This window comes from Daktulosphaira vitifoliae, unplaced genomic scaffold (assembly GCF_025091365.1).
Source record: "Daktulosphaira vitifoliae isolate Bord-2020 unplaced genomic scaffold, ASM2509136v1 Scaffold_3, whole genome shotgun sequence".
NCBI classification, from domain to species: domain Eukaryota; kingdom Metazoa; phylum Arthropoda; class Insecta; order Hemiptera; family Phylloxeridae; genus Daktulosphaira; species Daktulosphaira vitifoliae.
In genome coordinates, this window is record NW_026099574.1 from 35,913,560 (window position 1) to 35,938,898 (window position 25,339).

The window sequence follows — 25,339 nt, forward strand, 5'->3', positions numbered from 1 at the left end:
AACATTTAATTATTTTTTTTTTTACTTTCCAAAGATTTTTTAAAATTAATAATAAATATAATACAATAATTTTAAAAAGTGAGTCTATTATACATAAAAAATAATCAAGTTATTAATTAGCCTTTCATTTAGGTGTAAGAATCAACAACTTTAACTTTTAACTTTTTTAACTTAACTGGAACATTAACTTTTAGATTTTTTTTTTTGACAAGTTAAAAAAATTAAGATACAAAAAGTTAGTTTTGATATAATAATAAAAAACAAGAATTCATAATTTAGCTGTAAGACATGGTTATAACTTTTTTACAAAAAAAAAAAAGTAGTAAACTTGAATAAAGAAATATGAGAAAAAATGTTAAAATAAAATTTTAACAATATATTATTCAAGAACCTAATTTTTGTGTAGTTATCAAGTGTTTTCAGATAACAAGTTAAATGTTACAATAGAATAGATAATAAAAATTAGATACCTAAAATTAATAATTGATAAAATACTTACGAGCATGGTCCACCCATTTTATTAAAGTCATCAGGATAGCATGGACCTCTCTGCATATGTGGTGGCATGTCCTGACACTGATTGTAATACGGCATTTGATTGCGGCCTCTAGGTAATCTATTTTAAAAGTTCACAAAAGTTAAATAACCAGAAACACATGTTTATCAATTTTACAGCTAATATTTACTTACGTGACATAAGGGGCCATGCCGCCCATATTGTGGCTCATTTCTATTAACTACGCTGGACTAACCAAATGCATCACAGCGTCTATAAAATTGAAAAAAAGGTTTTTAACTAGCAATTACGATTTTACATGATGAAGAATCTCAATTTTGAGAGTTTTGTAACACAATCTACTAAGATCTTTAATTGATATAAACAAGTACTCACGACTTTCTGGGTGTTGGGGTTGTGAACATCAGAGTAGATTTGTATGAAAGACACTTGCAGTCTACGCCATCATTTCGTTTTAGTGGTGATTAGTGTTGTTGATCCGGCCCTTTGCCGTTACAAGTACACACTAGAGATGATGCACTTAATACCTGATAAATAAAAGATGATGAACAGATATTCATGCGCACGTCAATTGTAGTAGTACTCGATGGCCACAATGGCCGTTCTGGCTTATTATAATTTTTAAAGAGCAAATTTTTGATTAATGTTTGCGGTCAGTTTATAAAAAAAAAATCATATAAGCGAAAAAATGCGGCAGCCGCTATTATAATAAAAACGCACGCACGCACTATAATTAAGTATATATATTATTATATGTAAAAATATAAATACTCATTGTACATGTATATATGTATAAATTTTAAAAGTGGAAGGAACGAGAAAAAACAATAATACACATACACACACTCACACAATACGACGGGATTAGACGGAGATGAAACGATAATGCATTATGCGTGTGAAGATACAGCCGCTGACGACGATCTGTGCGTAGCGCTATATTTAGTTGGACAAGGATAGAAGCAGACTGGAATGCTGAACGAAAACATCAATCGACTAATATCAGTGACATTGCAAGCGCGTCGTGGTTACAATGTCCCGAATATATTCATACCATGGTAACCAATGTACCGACTTCGTTCCCCGTCTATGAATGTAGTATTGATCTCTCAATTGGCAAAAACTACCTTTTTTATTGTTATTTCAAAATCACCGTCTTCACCATCACTGGCACTAATACTACTCTCTGTGTGATGATCATACCTCTCTTTTTTTCATAATTTATTTTTATGGTGACCCGTCGGTTGCGGCACATACAAAGTGTCTGAGTGGTATTNCGGCACACACAAAGTGTCTGAGTGGTATTCAGACTCCCAAGGTACCTACGCTCTGCCACATAATGAAACAACCCCGGCTGCTGCTGGTTTTATGTCCTTACCTAACCGAGTCGTTATTCTCCTACAATTTTACCGTACAATATTTATTTTTGACAGTACTGACATCTGCGATGTAGCCAAGTAGTAATATAATTGAGAACAAATCGAACAAAAAAACTGGTTATGCTTAGGAATCGAAATGTCAGTGTCCTAACTAAATAGCCAATTCCGAAACCAACTAGTTCGTTAAGGCCACAATTGACAAAATTTTATTTTATGAATTTGAGTAATTATTTCTGCTTAATAATATACTCTGTTCGTGGCAATTGAACATTATAAAATTTAGCGTCATTTTTTTTGGAATCATTTTCAGAGAAGTGGAACAATACTATTGTTGAAATATTTTTTCTTGAATAATCTTGTTCGTTATTTAATATCTCTTAACTTTTATTTTAATCATTAAATTTACTTTACACTGCTGAAATAATAACTTATTATAATTAATTGGAATTTAAAAAACCATTAAATTTAACAAATTGATCGAAAAGAAAAACTTTTTGGTAAATGATAATAGTTTAAATGCATTAACGAATTAAATAAATAGATCCTAATAATTAATAATAGTTTGTGTATCTAATTTATATAAATAATTCAAATTTATCATATAGTATAATTAATAATTAGTCAAATAATTTCAATAATTTTCCTTTAAATTAAGAAACAAAAAATTATTTTGGTCACTTCGATCGCTTTAAATTATATTAGTACTTGATGGTGAAAGTATGTGGGTGACATTCAGTACAAAATGTACATATAATATTTATTTGCTTAGGTAAAATCGTCCTTGAATTATGTCTCAACATTTGACCTGAGTACATACTGTCACATTTTGGGATCAAAAATAATATTTACGATGTTTTCAATTTTATAAAAAATATTTATCTATATTTATCTCGGTTTATATATTTATGCTGTTAATGGACATAAAATACAATAAGAATATTATAAAATACATTTATACGGCAAATAAAATACTAATCTTGCAACTGTATTATATAATGTGAATTAATGTATGATATATCACACATTAGTTCATTAATTTTTTCGAATTTCAAAGAAATTCTTATTATTTACAATAACATATGTGTTGTATTTGAAAAATTATTAAAACTTCATGATTTTATATGTATGATTGAATAGAAAACTTCAAAAGGAGGAATCAAAGTTTTAATAATTATACTGTCTGGCAGAGATTGTGGGATATCTCATACTAAAATACAAAAATAATAATAGTCGATTGTAATGATTGTCTATCATGCTCTTTTTGATCTTAAAAATTAGTCATGCAGTTAATATAAACAAATATTTTTTTTATTAATTACATAAATAAAATTCAAGTTTTTTCATATTAAATAAAATACCAATGATATTTACTGTAATAGTTTATCAAAGATTAAACTTTAGTTTTTTTATCATTCATACAATTGTGAATTTGTTCATCATACGTCTCTAAATCACTAGCGTCATTTCAGTATTTTATGTAAAACAAGAACATTTCAGAAAATAACAATGTAATATTTTGAAAAGTAAGACTACATGTACTTGAAAAAATAGGTCGTTGATTATTAAGACTAAAAGTAAAAAAAATTTGGGATTCTATTTAACTACCATATAAAAGGTGATTTATAATAACTGTATCTGTAAAAAATAAATAGTTTATTGTGGCAATTAAGCTTCCTAAATCTTTCCTGATAATATAAAAATTGACTAAATAAAAGATTTTTTGTTTTTTATTTTTTTCAATGTTGGCATTAGACATTGNTAAGAAGATTTGTATTTTGTAATAGGTACTATATAAATATAATTCGACTTGTGTTAAAAATAATTTAAAATGCTCAAATTATTTTCAGTGGCTGAGATAGTTGTGTTTTAAATTATCAAAAAAATATTTATCAATTAAACAATTAGATGCACACATCTAGCACTTGGTGAAGTTTAATAATCTTAAAATCTGAGCCATTGACGTAGCAATAATTTTCATAATGAGAAGGAGTATAGTAAAAAAAAATACAAAATTGCATATTTTGAACCAATATTTTGGTCATCATTTCATTTTAGAGATGAATANAATATTTTGGTCATCATTTCATTTTAGAGATGAATATTGTTATCGATTGAGAAGTCCTAACCTCTTGGTTTCGCCTTTGAATTAAGACAATATCATCTTAGTCAGTATAGTTATGTTGCAATTCAAAACATACATAGTACATATAAGCAAAATGTATAAACGATTACGAATAGGAGCTCCAAACATTTTAGAACAGGGGATAGGTATCTCCAAACGGTATTTTGTCCTCCTTTTAAAATAAAACTAGCTCTAGGTGCATTTTAATTTTATTCTAGAAAACATAGCCGAGTGCACTTACATTATTGGTGCAGTTGAATGTACTTCATACTATTGTGTGTTTAATATTACAGTTACGGATATCAATAGATAATGACATCACTATGTTATTTCTATAGAATTGGTTTACTTTTCTATTTTCGCATGATAGTCAACAACAAGTTCATTTTTATTTTGATATTTATTTCAGAACAAAATATAATTTGATTTAATTTAAAATAAATATTTATATTGATTGAATATTTTATAAAGAGACTTATAAAATTATAATATAATATATAGGACTATAATATTAGAGATTTTATATAGTTATTATTTAGTGAATTAAGTATTTGAAAATTCACAAATGATTTTTATAACGTGCTGATATTATCAGTATTGCGCATTCAGGGAGAACTTCCCCTCCTAAATAAACTTCTTAAAAAAAATGTTAATAATAATTTCTACAAAAATAAAAATATTAATATTTTAATTGTTTCAATAAAATATTATATTGGGGTTGATGAATTAAAAAAGTCTATTTTTGCTAGAAAATGAAATGAAATTCTACTTATACTTAATATTTCTCATAATATTAAATTATGTAACAATCATTAAGTTAGGAAATGGATTGGCATATATATATTTTATGTATATGAGGTGCAAGCGTAAAATTAATTATAATTTTTACACACGTGTTTGGAAAAGTCTGGCTCACAGTCAATGGATAGGTGGATATAATTAGTAACATAAATTATAAAATGTGTTTTGTAATGATAAATCGTAAAATAAAAATAGGGTAGTATGAGTGGCAAGATGCCATGTAGTGTCAAAAATAGATAGATACAAATAAAGAATATTTTTAAAAATAATAGATTCGGGAAAAGTTATTTATCCATTTATTGTAATAATGAAGTCTATAAAATTAATAACAATACCTCTGTAATAGTTTCTCTAAGATTATGATTATGATTTAATAAATGTTTATAATAGCTTACTATATAATGAATTTCGAAGTGTTAAAATTATATTTCAATAAAAAATTACAATGTTAGTAATTTAAGCCTCCATTTTTCAGGATAATAGTGATAACCAGGTTTTATTTTAGATAGCTGTAGTAGTCTATTGTATGTTATAAGTGGTTAAAGATTATTCATAAACATATTTTTACATAATTATTGAATTAATGGTCGAGAAACGTTGTACCAGCTTCATTGTAAATACTTTGTCTAAAAATGATAATAATATTGATAGTAAAACTATGTTATCACCATTAGGTGATAAAGTTCTACGTTCACGAGAAAATTTCAAATAACTAAACATTACTTTCCATTATCCGTTTGCAAAATATTTAATTTTGTGTCTTTTGATTATGTAGTTTTAACATACAATGTCGTCGAAAATTCCTTTAGGTCCACGAGAAGTGATCATTACCAAGAGTGTTACTGGTTTTGGTTTTAATGTCCGTGGTCAAGTCAGTGAGGGCGGACAACTAAAAAGTATCAACGGTCAACTTTATGCTCCTTTACAGCATGTAAGTGCTGTTCTTGAGGGCGGTGCCGCATATGAAGCTGGAATACGAAAAGGAGATAGAATACTTGAAGTGTAAGTATCCATGATGTGCAAAACATGAATGATGTTTTTAATTAAATAAATAATTGTTATGCCATATTGTATTTTATATTATTTTAGAAACAATGTTAATGTTGAGGGATCAACTCATAAACAAGTAGTTGATCTGATTAAATCAGGAGGCGATGTTTTGACTTTAACAGTTATTTCTGTTACACCACAGGTATTTATAATTAGATTTTAAACAATTAGGTATTTTTTTTTCTTATTTAAAAGAAACTTTCTAAATTATCAATTGTTAAGAATTATAAAAAAAATATACATTGTGAAATCACGAGTCATAATATTTTGTTTAATATCTTATTTAAATCCGCCATAAGAATTTTTCATTATTTATTATTTATTCATAAACATTATTTACGAGAGAGCCTATATTATGTGTCTTATATATTTTTTAGTCTACAAACTCTAGCCCTACAAACATTTAATATATATTATGATTAAATAGTCATTAAAATTTCATTCTTTATATATTTTATTTTGTATTACTATGGCATAAAACAACCAATAATAAGTCCATTTTAGTGATACATCTAGTATCTTGAAATTTTTAATTAATAAATTTCATATTTTTTTCCTAAACAGGACATTTTGATTAAAATAATATAATATTAAAGATTCTTTTTTTAATAAATTAGCATAAAACACCCAATAATAAGTCCATTTTAAGATACTTCTAGTATCTTGAAATTTTTAATTAATAAATTTCATATTTTTTTTCTAAACATGACATTTTGATTAGAAATAATATAATATTAAACATTCTTTTTTTAATAAATTAGCATAGTTTAATTTACCTATTATTGAACAGATTGAAAAGGGAAAGAATGGCATTTATCTCGTTTGATAAAAGTTTATCGATGTACATAATAACACACTTGTGTTATATAGAGCTGAAAGATAAGTTAAATTAGTAAATTGTATTTCCATACAATTATATGGATATAGAGTATAATGAATAACTGATTAACGCCAAGAAAAAAGAAATTTGTAAATCTTTAAATTTTAAATATTTTTAAAGTTTAATAGATTTGTTATACATTTTTTAATGTAAAACTAGTGGGACCTTTTGAGAACAATTGGTGTTGATGGGTTAATACATAAAAAAAATATTTGATAAAATAACAATTCCAGCTGTATATATTCAGATTAGAATTATTAGAACTAGTGGAACTGAATTTTTAAAGTAATTGGGAAACTAATATGATTAGTTTAAACAAAATTAAACTGAACATTTTTACACAACTTACATTGTATAAAATGAAGAATGAAAAATGCTTTTTTTTGTGAGTTTACAATTCATCTAAAAATGATTTTTGTGTATTAATAATTATAATCAATCACTAGATAAATTTATTAGTAACATATAAATTTGATTAACTTATTTTTCTAATCATATAAAGGTATTAAACTAGATTTAGTTATATTATTTTATTGTACCTTGAAAATTTTTATACTATATATACTCTTAAAAAAAATTAAATTTTAATTGAATTGTAATAAACTTATAAATAAATTTATATGTAATTTTAGTATAATCAAGATGTTTTATTTTTTTATTGGATATTTATGTTTAAAAGATAGATTCATTTTAGAAAATGGTTCATAATTAAATAAGTATTTTTTTTATATATATAATTTGTTATTTTTAAATTAGTTATAATTGATAAGTAAATAATTTAATATTTTTAAGGTCTCATAGAAAGGGCTAGCAAGCCTCATTTATATATCAATAGTAGTGTTATTTTTTTATAATTGATTAAATCAACTAAATATAAATAATATGTTAATTAAGGAGGCTGAAAGGTTAGAACCCAATGAAGAACAATCAACTTATAATTACATTGATTATAGTGATAAAAGATCATTGCCTATATCTATACCAGATTATCACACTAATGAGAAAAATGGTGAAAAATTTGTGGTGAGTCTAATATATGTCATATACAAAGATATGACAAATCTAATAGTTTTAGAACTAATTTATATTTTACGTTTCTTTTTATTTATTTTTAGTTATGTTCAGACCTTTAGACAATAATTTTAACATAATAAATAATATTTTTTCATTTATCAAAAAATGTAAAACATTTTTTAACATTTATGTAAAATGTAAAAAAAAAAAATAATCAATACAGTCATTTTGTTCAATCAATTTTAAGGAAATTTTCTATAATAATTATTTTAGATGAATAAGTGTGTTTATATCTGAAATTAAAAAAAGTAATAGGCAGTATTATNTTTCTATAATAATTATTTTAGATGAATAAGTGTGTTTATATCTGAAATTAAAAAAAGTAATAGGCAGTATTATTGATGGAACATTTAATTTAAGTTAGTAGACTGGTTTATTGTCTTTATCTTTAAATAATATGTATAACAATTTTATGCCTACAACTAACAGTTAGTGTGAAATTATTGCATATATCTTTCTATCTTTTCATATCAAGACTATTGATACTGTAAAATATAAAAAAAAATTCAAATTTTTACAAATTCTGAAATACTTTGAAATTTTGTTTAAAAACATTAATTAAAGTTATTAGTACCAAATTTTATCTTACAATTTATGTTACAAAATGACTATTTTGAGTTTTTTTTTAATAATGTTAAAGCATTTTATTTTTATTTTTATAAATTAAAACATTATAAAATATTTATAAAGTTATTTTTTAATTTTTCAAGTTACTGGAATTGTTATAACCTTTGTAATTTACTCTGTATTTTTAAAACTAAATTTAAATTATAGATTAAATCAATTCAAGTTCAAATTCAATTATTTAGCTTAAAAATAAATTAATACAATGGAAGTTATTATTAAGTTTTACTATAACTTTTAAATTATAGGTGTTTAATATATATATGGCTGGCCGACATTTATGTTCAAAACGCTACAGTGAATTTTCAAATTTACATACTAACCTTAAGAGAGAATTTATTGGTTACAACTTTCCAAAGTTGCCAGGAAAATGGCCTTTTGCGTTAGTATAAAATTTTTTAATTTTTTAGTATTATATTGAATCATTATTTTATTTATTATATTATAATTAGTTAAATCAATTTATGTTGTATATTTTGTAAAAAAAAAACAGACTTAGTGAACAACAGTTGGACTCAAGAAGGAGAGGTTTAGAATTATATTTAGAAAAAGTATGTGCAGTTCGTGTAATAGCTGAAAGCGAAATAATGCAGGATTTCTTGGCTGATTCTAACAATAGTCAGGTTAATTTTTTATATTTTTTAAAAACATAATTATTATTAATAAGTTGAAGCTTAGAGTGGATAAGTCTAGCACCAATAGATATACTTTTAATTTTATAGTATTTTATTTCATATTTTGGGTAAATATATTAATACAATTCATTGTTGTTTTTTTTTATCAACAAATACCTACTAATAAAAAAATGAAAATTAAAAATTAAAAATTTTGGTATGACCATTTTACTCCTTATAATAATTTTCTTATATAGTAGGCTTTATTAATGAATCTGAATTTTTAACTCGTTTTGATGTTAGNTATGTAGTAGGTTTTAATAATGAATCTGAATTTTTAACTCGTTTTGATGTTAGTTTTATCAATTTTGTGCTTGTCACAATCTTTAATGATATACTTCGTTTATAATTATAAAATTTAATACTAATCTTAAAAATTTGTTGAGTTTAAATTTGGTTAATTCTATTTTTTCAATAACAGTGTATTTTCCTTGTAAACTATTAGTTTGTAGAAAATATTATTACTAAATTAATCATATTTTTATTACAGAGCAATGATACAATAGTTGATTTAAAAGTTATATTACCAGACAGGGAAATAGTAATAATTAAAACAAAGAAAAGTTCAACAGCTGATACTGTATATAACTGTGTTATTGATAAAATACAGATGGTTGAAAGTACAGCAAATTACTTTTACCTTTTTGAAATTGTTGAATACAATTTTGGTTTGTTAATTTTTGAAAGTATGTTTAAGTCTAATAGAACTCAATATATCTTCATATTTTAGAAAGGAAAATTCAGCCTAATGAAATAGCACACCAGTTGTATGTACAAAATTACCGAACAGCTAGTGCTAGTTGTTTATGTATTAAGCGTTGGTTATTTGATCCAGCAGTTGAAGCTCGTCTTATAGAAACAGATTCATTAGCTGCAACATTTATATTTTGGAGTACAATAGATGAAGTAGATAGAAATAATATAGTTGTAGGTGATCGATTATACGAGCTCAAAGCATTACAAGATTCTTCCAAAAAGTTAGATGTAAGACTCTCAGTATTATTTTAATTATTTCAATCTTTTGAAATAAGTGAATGGAAAATATTTATACCTTACTACAGTTTTGCAAAGGTGTAATTAAGAGATAAATGGTAATTATTTATAAAGATGAAAATAAACTTAGTAAAGATATAATTACGATTTTATATAATAAAATTTGTTTAACAGTAGCTAAAATTATTTAAAAATAAAAATATAATTTAAATTAAAAAATATTTAACGCAAAAAGCCATAAAAATACTAAAAACACATGTGTACGTATTTCAGGAACAGTGTTACTATTGTCATTGCTAAATACATATTGACAAGTGTATTTTGTTTAAGAGAATAAATTCAAAAGTTTGGCTAAGTTTTTGTTAAGACTGTAATTGTAGTATTGATTATGTGTAAAATTTTGATAGTAATGACACTGATTAATGATTTGATATACTATTATAATAAAATATTAGTTAAAATTTATTATTAAAAAAAATATGAAAAAAAAGAAATTCTCTGTATCTTTTAAAGGTATTTAAGGTTTTATTTGAAAAACCATATAAGTTATTGTTTTTTGAGAAACAATATACATATACCTCTACAAGTCAAAAAATGTTTCTATAAAAAATTGTTTTTAAATCTAATGCAAGCAGTATAAAATAATAAATAAAAACTACTTCTCAGTATTTATTATTATTAGAAATACATATTTTAAATTTAATGAAGTTATAAATTTGAAAGCAACTCAAACTCAGAATTATTATTAAAAACTTTCTTTATTGAATTAACTTGCAAAATTTGTAATAAAACTGATGCTAGTAGTATTTAATAATAAATTGGATACCAAAATCTAGTTTTTGAGCTTTTATATTGTTTAAAATTATTTTAAAATAACTATAAAGATTTTAAATGTTTTCCAAAGGTTTAATAAATATGACTTATGGTGTTTCTCAAATGATAAATTTAAATGTTAGAATTTTCATCTCAAATTAAAAAATAAAATTTATTTCAGTAGTATAATTATAAAAGACTCCTTTATTAAATATATATTTGTTATATAAGTTTATGATGTTGAGAACAATGATGGTAAGCCATCATTCTGTACCAGAAATTCTTCAATTGTATTTGTTTAACCAGTAACTATAAGCCTAAAAAAAGTTATTTAAATATTTGATTTAAAATCAGTTATTTATTAATAAATTTTGGAAATCAATATCTCAATAATATTTGTTAGTTTGATATTTGAATATGTGCCTTTTCCAATCACTTATTAATGTATATTTTATTTTATAATCTTGCTTATAATGTTTCAGTATTTAAAAATGGCTAGAGAACTTCCTGGTTATGGTGAAGTAATATTTCCTCATTGTCCATGCGATTCTCGGAAGAGTGGTCATGTAATGGCGGCTGTAGGCTTCCTAAGTCTTAGACTAATTGCTTGTACTGAAGATGGAACTTTAGAGGTCAATATATTAATGTTTAACATACTCTCAACTAATAGGTTCTTTTTCTAAAAAAAGGAATGAAAAATTTTTATACCTCACTATATCAGAATAAAGTCCTAGTGATATACTTGAGTATTTAATTTCCTTAATCTCATTATGGTTTTCATATAATGTTATTTATTATCTATGAATAATACTGAAATTTATATATTTCTTATTATAATATAATTTTGATTTATAATGAATTAATGAAATTGATCAAGTATTATTATCTTGAAATATTTTTAGAATCAAGTAGTAGAGTTTAACTGGAAGACAATAAAATGTTGGGAGATTGATGAAACAAATGGTGTATTTAGTTTTCAGTTTCAACGTGAAGATAAAAACCCTAAAAGTGTCAAATTACACACTCCTTATGTATGTATATATATATTTTAAATATTTCAAGGAGACTCCTTAATTAGGTCTTACTTATTATCTTTAAAAATATAAAGTAAAATAAAAACTATTTTATACTAAGTCTCATACTTTTTGATGCTTCATAATTTTTATAAAAATATATAGCTGTACTCCCCCTTTTTGATCTTTAAAACTATATTGATTTTAGTTTTTAAATGTCAATATCTATATATTTAATTAGTTTATATTGTAAATAAATATCTAGTTAAGAAAATGATGAGTGAATAAAAACTTTCGACCTATAATTTTGAAAGTTATTATCACTTTGAATTATAGACTGAAGGAGAGTTGTATGTATGACTATTTTAAGTCATTAGACATTTTCTGCCGCTTTATTCCTCTCATTCACATCACATTTTTAATAACTTCTGAAATAATAAGTTGAATATTTTTATTAACTAGATCATTGTTTATTATATAAGATGGTTAAATATATATGTTGCCATTTAAAAAATTCAAGTTGATTGAATTTTAAGAATCAAGCAGAAGAGAGCTAAATATTTTTATGAAAATTATAGAGCATCTGAAAATATGAGACTTTGATGAGAAAAAAATGTATTTTACTTTATATTTTTAAAGATGTACAGTAAAGCATAATTAATGAATCATTCTGTATTTACAACAGTAAAACTTATATTTATTTATTAGTTTTCTTTAATTTGTATGTACAGTTTACATTCCTAGCAGATTGTTTTAATCGGATTCAAGAGGAATCATAGAAAAAATATAGGTAATAAAAAATTATCTGCAGTGATAAACATGAAATGTGTTGTATTTTATGGAAAAAATGATCTTATATTATTGTCATATTCCCTAGATATAAAAAATAAAAATATTTAGTTTATCCTTATTCATTTGAACAATATTATATTGCTGACAAAATTATAGCTGTAATAATAATATGATGTGACCTTTATTATGGATTTAACATTATATAAGTAATTAAATATATTTATACAATATTAAAAAATTATACTTAATTATTGCATTTATCAATATTTTACTATATAATAAATTGATATTATTTAATTTTATATCATTTAAAATATTGTTATATTAATATAAACTTTTTTATAGTAAAATTACATTTTTTTTTTTGTTAAATAATTTACAAAATATTATACATCTTTATTTATATCTTAAATAAAAGTTAGTAAATGTTATTGATTTTAGATTAAAGATCAGTATAAAAAAAACACCAAAGTAATAGGTATAAATCAATTTATATCTATTTTATTCCTATTTAAGTAAAAAATTTTCTCTCTTTAGAATAAAAGTAATTTTATTTAGTATTTTTTAGTTTTAGTATTATATGAATTATTTAATTTTTTATTTGTTGAAACATAAAGTTTAGAAGAATTATTAATATTTATAAGTCAAAATTAAAGAAAGTGTTTTGTATATCTGTTACAGAAATAAATATTTCAAAACAATAATTTTATAAATGCCATTCAATGGTTTGTTTATGTAATGATATTTAATTTATGTTTATATTTTCAATTATGGAAATTTATTTTTAAAATATGCCAGTATTGTCTAAATAGAGCCATTATTGTTTAAATTTATATTTGTTTCATAATTATAAAAGAAAATTCTGTTGAAAATATTTATAGAAAAACGTAGTTATAATATTTTTATCGTAAATTTTATAATTTCAAATTAGAAGTTTAAAACTACCCTCCCTTGTTTTTCAAACTCATGTCCATGTAAGTCGTGTCAATTTTGTTACTAAATATTTTTTTGGATAAACCTTAATCTTATGAGTAAAATTTATAATTTACCATAGGTTGTTGTATTGTGCCATTGTGATTTCGAGTGATTTAACAGTTTAAATAAATTTTTCAATTAAAAAGAATATGTATAAGTAATTTTGTATATTATTTATTAAGTTGTGAATCAATTTTAAAAATTAAATTAAAATTAATTTTGTTCACATTTATATGTTTAGTATGTTAATAATATTTACTTGAATTTATAACAATATATGATGTATGTTCATTTAAATAGATTATCTGATATTTTACTATTATTTTTAAAATAACTTGTTTAAATTAATGTGTAAATAACTTTTTTTAACCATTAAAAATATCAATCAATGAAATAAGAAAATAAAATCACAAAATAATCAGTATTGTTTTTTTTTTTAACTATATCAAGTGTTTGTTTTAGTTTGTAAATTTTAATTTAATTGACATAAAAGTAATTATTCTGTGATGCTCTGACAAAAGATCTAAAATTGAAGTTATTAAAGCACAAGTATATTTAATTGAAATGACATTAATATACCTATGATAAAATAACATTTTTTGTTATAAGATAGCATTTTTAAACTTAAAAATAATTATAAAATCTATATATCTTAAAGCAACAATAAAAATCATATTGAATCATATTTTTTCTGACAAGATTTTATCATTATTATTTATACTATGAACTTTTAATTTGTTTTAATAGTTGTATAATCTATCTCAATATGTGATCTTTGTTAATTTATATGATACTAATTAATTAATTTTATTAATTAAATTTAATTATAAAATATAAGTGAGTCATTTCAAAATTAATTTTTTTATGCACTTGTGAAATTGTTCATAAAATATTCTAGAATTTCATGAAATATATATTTTATACTACATAAATTTTGATTCTAATATTTATGTTTTTTTTATTACTATGAATTGTTTATTAAATATAAAAAATATTATGTCATTGATCTAATGATTTATTTACCACTCAGTATTCTATTAAAATATTATGTAGGGTGTTCAGTAAGTTATGAATCGGGTTTCTATTGTTCTCACGTTTTTTGTAACAATTGATCTGTTTCCTTACTTACTGAACATTTTGTATATATTTTTTATATTGATGTAATGTAAAATAATTATCATATATAGCTGCCACAATGGAAAAGTGTACTACTTTACCTTAAACTTTATTTGTATAAAAGTTTCAATGAACGGTAAAACATTGAGATCTTTAGGAAACATTGGCTACGCCACTGAGTACAATTAAATTATTATGTAATAATTCATGTGAATTTTTATATAACCAAACAAAAGGATGATATATTTTAAATATTATAAACTCAATATGATAAATGTATATGCATGATATTACTACAATTAATGGTATATTATATAATTAAAATGATTTAGAAACTTGTTCGAGTATATGTTTATTTCAATATTACCATTACCTAGAATAATTTACATGTGATAATTGTTAAAGATCATTAAATCGGCTATAAATGTGTTTGTTATTTGTATAATACTGTTGAGATGATACTGCGAAGGTCATTTTAACTGATGTTTCACCTTTTATTTATAATTGACACACATGTTAATACAACAGTTGGAATACAACCGAGAACCGGCGCACACATTTTATGAACATCTTGGCCAAATCAATTGAATATAGTTTAACTTACATAGTTATCGTCTAATTTTTTCAAAATAATGGAAAATAAACAACTTACCAAGGCTCAAACTATTGCTCTACGGAACAAGTATATTGGGTTAGTTTTATTTGTATAACTGATTTTTTCGAGTATAATAAATGTCTAATTCACCGTAAGTCGTTCTCTTTCTAAGTATTTGCTTAGATTATGATTACAACTAAATGATATAAACGTAACTTAGTATAATTTTACTTATTAATTTTATATTAACTGATCGTATTAAGTTTAGTGCATTATGAATTTTATCGCCGTCGGTTCTGATAATCTGTTGTATATTATTACTAAACAAGTGTTTATCTAGTCTCATAAAAAAAAAAAAAACAATTGAATTAATACCTTCTCAGCTTCGCATCGAATCTAAAATAATCAAAGATGCACCAATAAGATATATATAATGAATCAAATGATTGATTTTTACTTATGATTTAGTCTGTTTTAAAAAATAAAATAATTTCAATCTATTTTTATTGAAGAAGCTGAATGCCTTCTAATTGCTTGTGCATATACAGTTTTGATTAATTTGTGAAAATTACATCAAAATAAATTTTATAGCTACTGTTTCAAAAAATGTTATAAGAAGTTAATTGAAAAATTTAATGCCATTTTTACAATAAACTAAAATACACCTATCTGGATAAAATTCTATCCTTAAAAGTTTTTAGGTTGGGTGATTGCTAGTCGGTTAAGTTAACTAGTATTACTTAAAAATGTTATAATAAAACTGAATGTTACAAATTTAAGCAATACATAAGAAATATCAAGTAAAAAATATCCTTAACACATCTTAACTTATAATTAATGTTATTATAATCGGGGATTGAAACGTAATCTTAAAACACCGGTTTTTAAACCAGAATATTTTTAGTATTTAGAACTTATACTGAACCGGTATCTTAAAAATATTTTTATAAAACCCGAATCTAAAGATTTATGGTTCCGGGAAAAATGTTTGCGATATGATAAAGATAATATAGATACCAGTCAATTTTTTTTTCGCTCGTTAAATTTTTTTAATGACAGGAATTAAGGTAATTTGAGAAAAAATTTATAATTATTAAAAATCTAGCTCTTTATTAGATAATACAATTTAAGATGAAAAAAAATATTCTTCATAATTTTTCATTATTGTGAATTTGAGGCATTAAATAATTAATTTTCATGTAAAGTTTAGTTTTTGGTTTAGCAAAAATTATCTATTTATTATGTTGTTTTTGTAAATTATTTTTGATAACAATTTTTGATCATATATGTATTTTTTTGTGATATAATAAATATAATCATATTATTTATTGTTTAAAATATAATATTTTTTGAAAATTAATCATAAAAACAAAATATTATGTATTTTCATATTTTTTAAATTTATAACTAGTTTTATTTTCAATTCGTAATGAATTAATGTTAAAAACAAAATTAAATTAAATTATTAACAGNAATGTTAAAAACAAAATTAAATTAAATTATTAACAGTAAAAAGTTCTACTAAATAAAAATCACTGAAATCATTTAAAAGGTTTTTTGTTTATCTTAATGGCGTTCATCAAATTAGATTTTCTAACAACTATATTACTTGTTTTAAAAAATGCTGTGATCGATTTGCTTTTCAAAATCTTTATTAAAAACCGGTAGGATATTTTTATAAACATTAATAAAAAATATTTAAATAAAAATTTTTTATACAAATGTAACAGATCATGTCAAATATATTTTTTAGTTAAAAAAAGGTAATTTATATAATAAAAATACATGTTTGGCTTTGAATTGTCATTAATTTAGTTTTTGTAATGCGTTTTACAATATTGAAATTTTAAATGAAACCTTATTGCTAAAATAAAATTTGGCTTGCATTCAAAATATAATGTCATGAAAATGGTTATTTAAANGGTATTTAAAACTTTTAATCATTTGTATAAAATAGTGATGTTTTCTTTTGTGTACGAAAAATACAAGCCAATTTTATCAAATAGATTAATATTTTAATTTTCTGAAAAATTGCTAAAATTGAATTACGGAGTTTTGAAAAATAGCCTAAAAACATAAGTTGTATAATTAATTTTCTTACACCTTTTTATGCTAAAACGTTTATTATGGTCTTTATTAATGAAGCATTGGTTCTTTTTAAATACATCATTGAATTTTTGAATTTCACATATTAATAATTTTTATTTTTTAGAAAAAACTGTGAGTTATTTTTCAAACACGATCCTTTGAAAATTGTTCGTGGTGAAGGACAATATCTATATGATCAAGATGGACGAAAATATTTGGATTGCATAAATAATGTTGCCCATGGTATGTGAAAGTATTAATATTTAAATATTACAATAAACTTATTATTTTTATAGACAATAATATTATTAGTTTTATAAAAATGTTTTAGAATTTAGACGTTGGCTATAATTTTTATTATTCATAGAAATCTAATTTTATCACTTGTATAAAATGTTTTGTGCTACTTTCCGAAAATAATTGTATTATTTGTAACTTTTTTTCACAATAATTTTGGTTTGAATTTTAATAAATAGTACGGACATAATGTATACAATATGTGTATATAATATAAAAAAATGTATCAGTACTGAATTTAATTGTATCATGTGCATTGGACATAATATATAATATTATAAATATATTTGAGCTGGTTGATGATAACTAAATTTGAACCATTATTACATTTTTAAGATGTTTTGTCAAAAAAGCAATACAATTTTAGTGGTAATAAGTTTTTTTTCATTAGCACATATAGTCCATAATCATAGAGAATCCTAAAAGTGGTGCTTTATAGACCCAGTGTTATTCATTAAGTAAAACATCTATTTTTTGATCGCCAGATTGATAGTATAATTAATAGTAAATTACTTCCACAATATTTATTTGTTTTTGGTGATGTTAGAGTACATTAGCGCCTATGGTTTGGTATCAGAAATTAGCAACAATTAATAATTTATATTAACTATAGCTTAGNTTAGCGCCTATGGTTTGGTATCAGAAATTAGCAACAATTAATAATTTATATTAACTATAGCTTAGCTAGGCATTATAAATAAATCGTTCTATATTAATATATATGTTTATTCATGCATACTAAATTAAACTAATTTTATACATCATATCTCGTTTAGAGTACAAAATGATTTTGTTTTGTTCATGACGTGAATTTTACACATTGTTAGTCAATTACGAGTACTCATAGTAATTACCCAAATGCTTTAGGGATTAAAATAGTGACGCTTGTTGTATTATTGAACGGTTTTCGATAAAAGTAAGATAAAAAAGCTGTATAACTACTATAAAATACATGAAATTTTTTTTGCTAGTGTCTATCTTTTTATGGTCAATAATATTCGTTAATTTATACTAGATATAATAAAGAAATCGTAATTGTTTACTTGAGTGAGCAATTAATAATCGTAATAAAGGTCAAAAAGGTATTAATTGGTGTAGTAATTATTATAACAACAATTCGTGATAAAACATTTTTTTTTAATTAAAATAAACCAATAAAAATAAATAATATGTTCTATTTTAGATTCGATTATTTATCTAAAGATTTAGTGTAGTATTGTATATAGTTAAAAATTACTCCCTCATATTTTTTTGTTTAATTTTCAGTTGGTCATTGTCATCCAAAAGTCGTAAAAGCAGGCGTAGAACAAATGCAAGCTTTGAATACAAATAGCCGATTTTTACATGATAACTTAGTTGTATGTGCTGAAAAATTAATTTCAAAAATGCCCGAACAACTGTCAGTTTGTTTTTTTGTTAACTCAGGTTCTGAAGCAAATGATTTAGCCCTCAGATTGGCTCGTCAACACACTGGTAATAGTGATGTTATTACACTCGATCAGTAAGTGCTGAGATATTCTCAAATAATTTTTTAGTTTTATAACTTTTTTGTAGCGAACAGAATTAATTTCATATATAAAAACTTATATATATATATATGTAACTAGTCATTAATTTATATGATAAATATTACACTAATGCCAAATAAAATTGGATTGTATCAAAGTCTATAGTTTTTACAGATAATGAGATTATTTCACTGATTAAACTGTGTAAATTAGATTTGAGTATTACAACTTATGAGATAACTAGTAATATNTTATTTCACTGATTAAACTGTGTAAATTAGATTTGAGTATTACAACTTATGAGATAACTAGTAATATTTTTTACCTTTTTGAAGTATCTATTAGATAATGTAAACCTCATGACAAACAAAGAAAAGTCGTTTGCTAATTAATACTTGCCTTGTATGACAACAAACTGGTTTTCTTTATTTGAATTGAATATTAATTAATATTTGCATTTCATAATATTTAAGATTTTTTTTTATTATGAAAAGGCTTCGACAACTTATGTACATTAGCCTACAGTTTTTTTTTTTTTTACATGATTATTAGTTGTGCATTAATTAAAGTCATAAGTTGACAATCGATTGATTTAAGCTATACACACATATTTATAATTAAATTTTATACAATAATGTTATGAATTTACATTAAATGTACAAGTCTTGCGGTTTCATAGAATCTGTTAATGGCATCCGTGTTTGCTTCGCCCAGAGCTTCCTCCATGTTGTTGGGGTGGCCTAGAATACTCCGCTCTTCCTTGTATGTGAGGCAGTGGAGTGTTAAGTGTTCAATGGTCAATGGTACGTCTCATGAAGAGCAATACGGTTGTTCCTCTTTGTTGAAAATGTACAATATTTAAGATTAAGTGTAATGAAAAATATATAAATCCACTAGTAGCTATACATAAGTTACTAATTAAAACAATTGAGTGGTACGGTAAAGTTATTTTTAACTTTTAAACGAGGTATATTTATTTTTTTTTTTTTGTAGGTAATGAACCACTCAATTTGTTATTGGGAAAAAATTAATAATAATTTCAAATCATCAATAATATGCGTTAACAATACAAAATTTAAAACAAGTTTTTGGAATGAAGAAATTGTTCTATTTTGTTTTGTAAATTTTCAGCGCTTATCATGGACACCTGACGTCAACAATCAACATTTCACCTTACAAACTAAATTTACCAGGAGCACCAGAAAAACCAGATTATGTTCATGTAGTATGTAAACAATTGATGTACTAAAATAATGAATTTGTAATCAAATACATTCCACTTATCGCATCCAACGTGCATGTTGTAAATTAATGTACAGACTACTTAGATAAATATTTTGTATCATTATATAATATCTATAATTTTTAATTGATTCTTTATCAGTTATCTAAGTTGTTTGTTTGATTTTACTACCTACTTTGATTACAAAATGACACTATCTTAAATTTCAAAGATTATATTTACATTACTTATTACAGGCCCCCGTGCCAGATACTTACAGGGGTAAATTGAGAGCTGATGAACACTTTGACGAAGATCTAGGGGAGTTATACGCGTTGGAGGTAAAAAAAATTATTGATGAAGAAGTAATTGGAAAGAGGGGTCAGAAAATGTGTGCCTACTACGCAGAAAGCTTACAAAGTTGTGGGGGACAAATCATTATGCCTCCAAATTATTTGCGAAACGTATACAAGTGAGCTATTATGCAAATGATTTGTTGTGTCAAAAAATTAAAATATTTTATTAATTAAAAATAATTATTAATGTGGTGGTCATTTTAAAATAGAAGTAACAGCAACGTAATTAGGACTCATAGGAGAGCAGTTGGATTTTTTATTTTTAGTGTTTCAAATGGTCTCTGAAGAAATATATTAATTTTATTAAGATATTTTAAAATTTTATTAAGAACTTTTAGTTCTGGAACGGAGGCCAAAACTTAAAGTGGTGTACCTAATGGAATTTAATAAAAATTTTAACGTGAAATATTTTGTTCGTATTATAAGTTTATCAGGAGTTATCAATTTTTAGTTATGTTCGTGAAGCTGGTGGTGTGTGTATAGCCGACGAAGTTCAAGTTGGTTTTGGCCGAGCAGGAACGCATTATTGGGCTTTTCAAATTGATGGACCGGATGTTATACCTGATATTGTGACAGTAGGCAAACCAATGGGTAATGGACACCCTGTAGCTGCCGTTATAACCACAGAAGAGATTGCTCATAGTTTTGCTGCCACCGGCATTCAATATTTTAATACTGTGAGTTCTAAAATAAAATAAAATAGTATTTAGTCATTACTTTATGGTAAATATTTTATCAAATCATTAAAGTAATTAACTGAATTGAATTGATAAACTATTTTATGAAAAATTCACATAATCAAAGTAGATTTGCAATGAAATTTTAGTTGTAATTTTTCAAGGCATACAGATTGTCGAATTCATTAATCTCAATATTTGTAGTGGGATTTTTGTATTGGGTTTGAGTAATCTCAGTACAATTTTAGTAAGACTATAACTATGTTTTTAGTATGGTGGTAATCCTGTATCCTGTGCCATATCAATAGCGGTAATGGATGTTATTGATGAAGAAAACTTAATGGAAAACGCTCGAGTTGTCGGCGATTACTTGTTGGCAGAAGCCAAAAAATTGAAAGAGTTGTATCCGGATATGATTGGAGACGTTCGTGGCATTGGGTTGTTTATTGGAATTGAATTAATAAGTAATTCTAATACTAAGGCTCCGGCGACCGAAGAAGCCAAACAACTTGTTAATCGGTAAGGACCTCATGAATTTTGATGTTGTATTTAATCAAATTGAAAATGATTTTTTATTTATAATTTATCTATTTAGTATGAAAGATGAAGAAGGAATATTATTGAGTACTGATGGACCTGACGCAAATGTGATAAAATTAAAACCTCCAATGGTATTCAACATTGCCAATGCCAACAGGTTCTTAAAATCATTTAAGAAAATAATTTTAGAATTGAGAGATCAAAGAATGATGTAATACTTTTTTGAAATTTATTTAACTACTAATCCATACAATAATTATCCTTGTTAAGTTAATTTTAATAAAATATATTTACTCTTTGTTAAAAATATTTATTATCATTTCAATGATTAGCGTTTAAACAAAACTGATAAATATTAAGAAATGATAGGCTGTCATCGACTTATTTTAAAATAAATAGAATAATTTATTTTGGATGTCAAACACTACGAGAATTAATAATTTAAAATCATATCTAAGAATACACGATATCCCACTAGGTTTTAAAATCTTTAATAACTTTTGATNTGTCATCGACTTATTTTAAAATAAGTAGAATAATTTATTTTGGATGTCAAACACTACGAGAATTAATAATTTAAAATCATATCTAAGAATACACGATATCCCACAAGGTTTTGAAATCTTTAATAACTTTTGATTCAACAAATATTCTTCGTTACATTTTTTTAAAAATAATTTTTATAGTTTTAGGTAACGTTAAAAACATAGTTTTTTATTATTCGTCTCGTATAAGAAAAATATAATTTTTCAAAATATCAATATTTTGCTTATTTCTTACAGAAAAATTGAATGAGTCGATATTAACTTTAGGATAAGTACTTATTGAGTTACAGGCAGTTCAGTATATAGAGTGAGTATGTAACCTGGGCGGAGTATGCATTATAAATATACATCAGTATTAACTGTACCCACCCACTCGCGCTACAAATCTCGCTTTGTGTACAAAAAATGCTTGTAACTCAATAAAAAATGGCTATAGTACAATGGATATTCTTTTATTAACCATTTAGCAGTTTTAACGCGTCTATATTTATCTTTTATTTCTTAACCAGAAGCACAGCATTAAGTTGGACAAATTGTAATAAGGTTAATTCTTGTAATTTTGGTTGTCCTAAATGGATCATTAAAAAATTGCCGAGAAGTATTCCTATCATTAGACGTGTCTTTACCTCCTAATCTTACATAATCTATTTTTAACCTCATAATGGTTTTAAATTTTTCTCGTATAACATTTTTTTTTTTATTGAAAGTTTTTATCATCACCTTTTACTTGTCATTTTTTTTACATTTAAACGATAAAAATTGTGTAAAAAAACTAGCACAATGGGGTCGTGGCACTGTTGTGTTCAGTATAAATTTAATCTGACAGTGATTAAAATCACTATCATAAAAAAACACTTCGAAGCAAATCTGTAGATAGTGTATAGTTTTAAAAATTTGGCGGATTATTCCAAAAGCAACATGATCTCCTATTTCTTTATTTATATATTGATTGTAAGTTTTATAATTTATAAGTGTATTTTATAAGTAAATATTTATTATAGAAAATAAATATAAAATGCAATTGATATTTAATAATTTAATGTTGTAATTTTTACGGAGAAATTATAAAAAATTACAAAGTAGTTATTACTTTTATGGCAAACGTATATAAAAGTTGAAGGTCTTGATGAAATATAAAAAATAAAAATTGCTTGTTATTTATAAATAAATTTACTGGTATACAAGTAATTTTAATCCGAGACCAAAATATACTTTCCTAAACTCATTTTTGCACCGATTTAAAATCTGCAATTAGAGTTTTGCATATGGCCTAAATAATAACAAAATACCACTAATTAATATAACAAATATTTATATTTGATTATAAGGTTACGTATGAATAATTAATAAATATATTTTAATTAAAAATTAGTTGAAAATTTTCTACTTTCTATACGAATTTTTAAGTTAAGGAACCCTTCCTGTATAAAGGAAATTATCCAATTTAATAAAAAAAGTATGTCGAATGAAAGAAGTATATAAATAGTATATCACATAAAAAATTGTATTGATCCATACAATTTTCAAGACTTATAGAAATATATAGTTAAAAATGTAAAATATAAAATCGAGAATTTTAATATACAGATTCTTTAATTTTAATGACCGTTTTTTAGAGAATAATATCATTTTTGTTTCTCTTATTAAATTGTAAGGTAGATTATAAAAGTTGTGTTACCTTAGCATTTTATATTAAAGACAATGTTTTATCTACGTTTATACGAGTAGCATTAATATTTTTATATTCATTCTTCTAACATTTTCTTATTTTAGAATCCCTAATAAGAGTGGTAGATACAGATTCTTTTAATGTTTTGCTGTGTCCTCTTCTTCTGATTGTTTTAACAAAATTAATGCAGCATATATCAATTCAGATTTAATTACATTAGATCGAATAATTTCTGTTATTTACGTGTGTCCAATCATTTTACAATATTAATGGTACTTTTGGAGGACGCCCTTAAGACGTAGAAGGAATTATTTTGCACTAGTATTAGTACCTTAAGATATATCAAAAATCGATTTGTTTAATCATTTAACTTTGTTTTTTTTTTATTAAAAAAAAAATAATTTGATTCTATTATTTTTCCCATCGCTTAAATATTTCACTGCTAACGCGGATATGAACTGTTCAATACATTTCAAGGTTTTATAAGAAAAATCCCCATATCCAAATTATTTAACTTATTTTTTACATTTTGAATTTTCTTACAACTATCATTTTCAATGGTTTGCATAAATTCAGAAAGATGCTGAAGTGTATTCATAATTATGTTACACCTATTTTAAGGTATAATAATTATACCTTATGCCATTTATAATTATTATAAATGGCAACTGTAGGCAAAAAATTTCACCAGTTTTAAATTAATTTATAAGTTTTAGCGTCTAGAACGGTTGAGACTAAAAACATAAAGCCAATTAAATAAAATTTGCCTGTAATAAATTCATTAATATAGATTTAAATTGTTTTATTATAATGAAGTTTTAAAAAAAGATTTTAAATAATAAAACTAATGTGTTTATTTAATTACATTAGTTGCGTTTAAATTAAACTTTTAAAAGTAAAATATAAACAAATATGAACTTGTTACATGACAGTAAAATATGTTAAATATAAAAAACAGCAAAATGTGGAGTAAAATTGGAAGAAAATAAGATTTAAAAATCACAAATATCACAAAAAAA

The 25,339-nt window shown here is 23.8% G+C and overlaps 3 protein-coding genes across 3 annotated transcripts in view; 2 read left to right on the forward strand and 1 right to left on the reverse strand.

Moving 5' to 3' along the window:
- LOC126901021 (protein pygopus-like) overlaps nucleotides 1-1,478 on the reverse strand; it is a 6,072-nt gene extending 4,594 nt beyond the window's left edge. The window contains exons 1-3 of the mRNA XM_050677135.1: nucleotides 893-1,478; nucleotides 691-769; nucleotides 500-616 (exon numbers count right to left, since the gene is read on the reverse strand). Of these exons, the coding sequence (XP_050533092.1) occupies nucleotides 500-616; nucleotides 691-728 (155 nt within the window). The 5' untranslated portion in view covers nucleotides 729-769; nucleotides 893-1,478. The remainder of the gene's footprint in view (nucleotides 1-499; nucleotides 617-690; nucleotides 770-892) is intronic.
- A 4,007-nt stretch (nucleotides 1,479-5,485) lies between these two features.
- LOC126900566 (sorting nexin-27) lies at nucleotides 5,486-12,934 on the forward strand. Its single transcript, XM_050676383.1, has 10 exons — nucleotides 5,486-5,821; nucleotides 5,909-6,011; nucleotides 7,644-7,772; nucleotides 8,696-8,829; nucleotides 8,941-9,070; nucleotides 9,612-9,789; nucleotides 9,852-10,105; nucleotides 11,410-11,559; nucleotides 11,830-11,958; nucleotides 12,672-12,934. The coding sequence occupies exons 1-10, from the start codon at nucleotides 5,607-5,609 to the stop codon at nucleotides 12,717-12,719; spliced, it is 1,470 nt and encodes a 489-aa protein (XP_050532340.1). The 5' UTR covers nucleotides 5,486-5,606; the 3' UTR covers nucleotides 12,720-12,934.
- Nucleotides 12,935-15,332: 2,398 nt separating this feature from the next.
- Nucleotides 15,333-22,413, forward strand: LOC126900567 (alanine--glyoxylate aminotransferase 2-like). Its single transcript, XM_050676384.1, has 8 exons — nucleotides 15,333-15,514; nucleotides 17,631-17,749; nucleotides 19,070-19,304; nucleotides 20,443-20,536; nucleotides 20,791-21,005; nucleotides 21,341-21,566; nucleotides 21,838-22,085; nucleotides 22,162-22,413. Exons 1-8 carry the CDS (start codon nucleotides 15,456-15,458, stop codon nucleotides 22,319-22,321), a joined length of 1,356 nt encoding a protein of 451 aa, XP_050532341.1. The 5' UTR covers nucleotides 15,333-15,455; the 3' UTR covers nucleotides 22,322-22,413.
- The last annotated feature ends 2,926 nt before the right edge of the window (nucleotides 22,414-25,339 follow it).

Bases quoted from the DNA above. Each gene is read 5' to 3' on its own strand.
- LOC126900566 (XM_050676383.1), top strand. From the start codon at position 5,607: ATGTCGTCGAAAATTCCTTTAGGTCCACGAGAAGTGATCATTACCAAG. The intron at 5,822-5,908 runs GTAAGTATCCAT...ATATTATTTTAG, and splicing joins GGAGATAGAATACTTGAAGT to AAACAATGTTAATGTTGAGG. The intron at 10,106-11,409 runs GTAAGACTCTCA...ATAATGTTTCAG, and splicing joins ATTCTTCCAAAAAGTTAGAT to TATTTAAAAATGGCTAGAGA.
- LOC126900567 (XM_050676384.1), top strand. From the start codon at position 15,456: ATGGAAAATAAACAACTTACCAAGGCTCAAACTATTGCTCTACGGAAC. The intron at 19,305-20,442 runs GTAAGTGCTGAG...GTAAATTTTCAG, and splicing joins GATGTTATTACACTCGATCA to CGCTTATCATGGACACCTGA. The intron at 20,537-20,790 runs GTATGTAAACAA...TACTTATTACAG, and splicing joins AACCAGATTATGTTCATGTA to GCCCCCGTGCCAGATACTTA.